Source organism: Eimeria mitis, genomic scaffold (genome assembly GCF_000499745.2).
Source record: "Eimeria mitis Houghton genomic scaffold, Emh_scaff5067, whole genome shotgun sequence".
NCBI lineage: Eukaryota > Apicomplexa > Conoidasida > Eucoccidiorida > Eimeriidae > Eimeria > Eimeria mitis.
The window spans coordinates 1843-4164 of NW_013573361.1; the positions used below are offsets into that span (position 1 = coordinate 1843).

Genomic DNA, 2322 nt, shown 5'->3' on the forward strand with positions numbered 1-2322 from the left:
GACGATGGGGCTTGTTGTGTAGAGCAGCAGCAACCAACAGCAGCAGCAGCAACAGCAGCAGCAGCAGCAGCAGCAGCAGCAGCAGCAGCAGCTTGCTGCTTGTGTGTATATATACTTCATCAAACTGCGTGCAAAAGACACAGCATGCGTCGTCTCCTCAGAGCTGCTGCAGCAGCTGCTGCAGCAGCCTTCCTCCTGAGCCATAGAATCTCCCCTGTATTGGTAAGACACTGCAGCAGCAGCAACAGCAGCAGCAGCAACAGCAGCAGCAGCAGTATCAGCAGTAGTAGCAGCACTAGGTGCAGCAGCAACAGTTATAACGGCAGCAGCAGAAACAGCAGCAGCAGCAGCAGCAGCAGCAGCAGCAGCAGCTGTGTCTCTTTGGTATCTTCTTTGTGCTGCAGGGAGAGACAAACGGCGGAGACAGAGCGCAAGGCAATTCAAAGCATGCAGGTATGCAGCAGCAGCAGCAGCAGCAGCAGCAGCAATAGCAGCAGCAGCAGCAGCAATAGCAGCAGCAGCAGCAGCAACAGCAGCAGCAGGAGTAGCATCAGCATAGAAGTTGCTGCTGCTGCTGCTGCAGCAGCTGCCACTGCATCTGCGTGTTGTATGCATGCTGCTGTTGCTGAGAGTCAATCCCAGCAGCAGCAGCAGCAGCAGCAGCAGCAGCAGCAACAGCAGCAGCAGCAACAGCAGCACCAGTTAAACAAAAAACTAAAACAAACTGTCTCCTTTCTGCTGCAGGTGCTGTCTCCTCTTCTCCTGCTCGCCACACTGTCTCCTTTCTTCACAACGGAGACAGTTGCTACAGCCAACCAAAACAAACAAAACACAAACACACCCACTCACGCAACTCAAACCCTTGGGGGCCCCCCTTGGGGGCCCCCAAAGGGGGCCCCATGGGGGCCCCCATGGGGGGGCCCCCCGTCTCTCTGATCGACCGTGGGGGCCCCCGTAGTGATATGGCCTACAAGGGGGCCCCCGAAGGGGGCCCCCAAGGGGGGTTTAACGGGGGCCCCCATGGGGCCCCCCAAGGGGGTCTTGATGGGGGCCCCCATGGGGGCTCTATGGGGGGCCCCCATGGGGGCCCCCAAGGGGGCCCCCAAGGGGGCTTCAAGGGGGGCCCCCAGGGGGCCCCCCAGGGGGCCCCCCGGGGGGGCCCCAAGGTATCGTTAGGTGGTGGTGTGTCTCCTCGGTTTGGGGGTTTTGGTGAGGGTTTAGGGTTTAAGATGAAGGGTTTAGGGGGAGGTGCATCTGCTGCTACTTCTTTTGCTGGTGTTGCTGCTGGTGCTTCTCTTAGTGCTGCACCTGCTGCTGCTGCTGCTGCTGCTGCTGCATCTTCTGCTGCTGCTGCTGCTGGTGATCTGTCTATCGAAGCAAGACAAGAACTGCTGCGGCTGCTGGATCACCACAGCACCTCTTTTGTCTCTTCTTCTTACTCCGTCAAAATACAAACAAAACAAAAAAAAATATTAAAACAATATCTCAAGGGAGAGACAAATAAACATAATATAAATGAAACACAAACTGTCTCCTTTATGCAGCAAGCTGTTGGTAAGCATTTTGTTGCTGCTGTTGCTGCTGTTGCTGCTGTTGTTGCTGCTGCTGCTGTTGTTGCTGCTGTTGCTGCTGCTGCTGCTGTTGTTGCTGCTGTTGCTGCTGCTGTTGTTGCTGCTGTTGCTGCTGCTGCTGTTGCTGTTGGTGCTGTTGCTGCTGCTGCTGCTGCTGCTCCTCCTGCTGCTGCTGCTGTTGCAGTATCTGCTGCAGCAGATCTTCCTGCTGCAGCCTTTGCCTCAGCAGCAGCAGCTCTATACAAACAACAACTAAACAAACAAACAAAAAAAAACACAAACAAACGAACAAACAAAAAACAAACAAACAAATAAATAAATAAACAAATAAATAAACAAATAAACAAATAAACAAATAAACAAACAAATAAATAAATATATTTATTGTGTGTGTGTGTATTAGGTTCTTCTGGGGCTAGCATAGAGTCTTACACAAGCAGCGGCGCTCAGATATATTTAGATAAAAAGTGTAAAAGTAAAGAAAAAGGAGACAGGGGAGAATACTATGGGGCCCGTATAGTATATATATCTTCTTCTCTGTCTCCTTTTTTATTTTTTTGTTTTTATGCTGATGAATTAGACTTAAATACTGTCTCTCTCGGGTGTATTGATGGATGCATGCAACCACTTGCATGCAGAGGAAATATAAAAAATAATTTTTATAAAAATTTACAAAATAATTTTACGCTCCAGCAACAGAGACAAATTGATGTCGATCATAAATATATCAAAAACGAATTCTGCTGTAAGA

General features: G+C 50.3%; 1 protein-coding gene across 1 annotated transcript; it reads right to left on the reverse strand.

Annotated features, from left to right (window-relative positions):
- Positions 1–1536: 1536 nt before the first annotated feature.
- On the reverse strand, positions 1537–2291 carry EMH_0079580 (uncharacterized protein; the record flags this gene model as incomplete). The annotated part of the gene is made up of 2 exons (XM_013500144.1): positions 1537–1808; positions 2258–2291. The coding sequence occupies 2 exons, from the start codon at positions 2289–2291 to the stop codon at positions 1537–1539; spliced, it is 306 nt and encodes a 101-aa protein (XP_013355598.1).
- Positions 2292–2322: the final 31 nt, after the last annotated feature.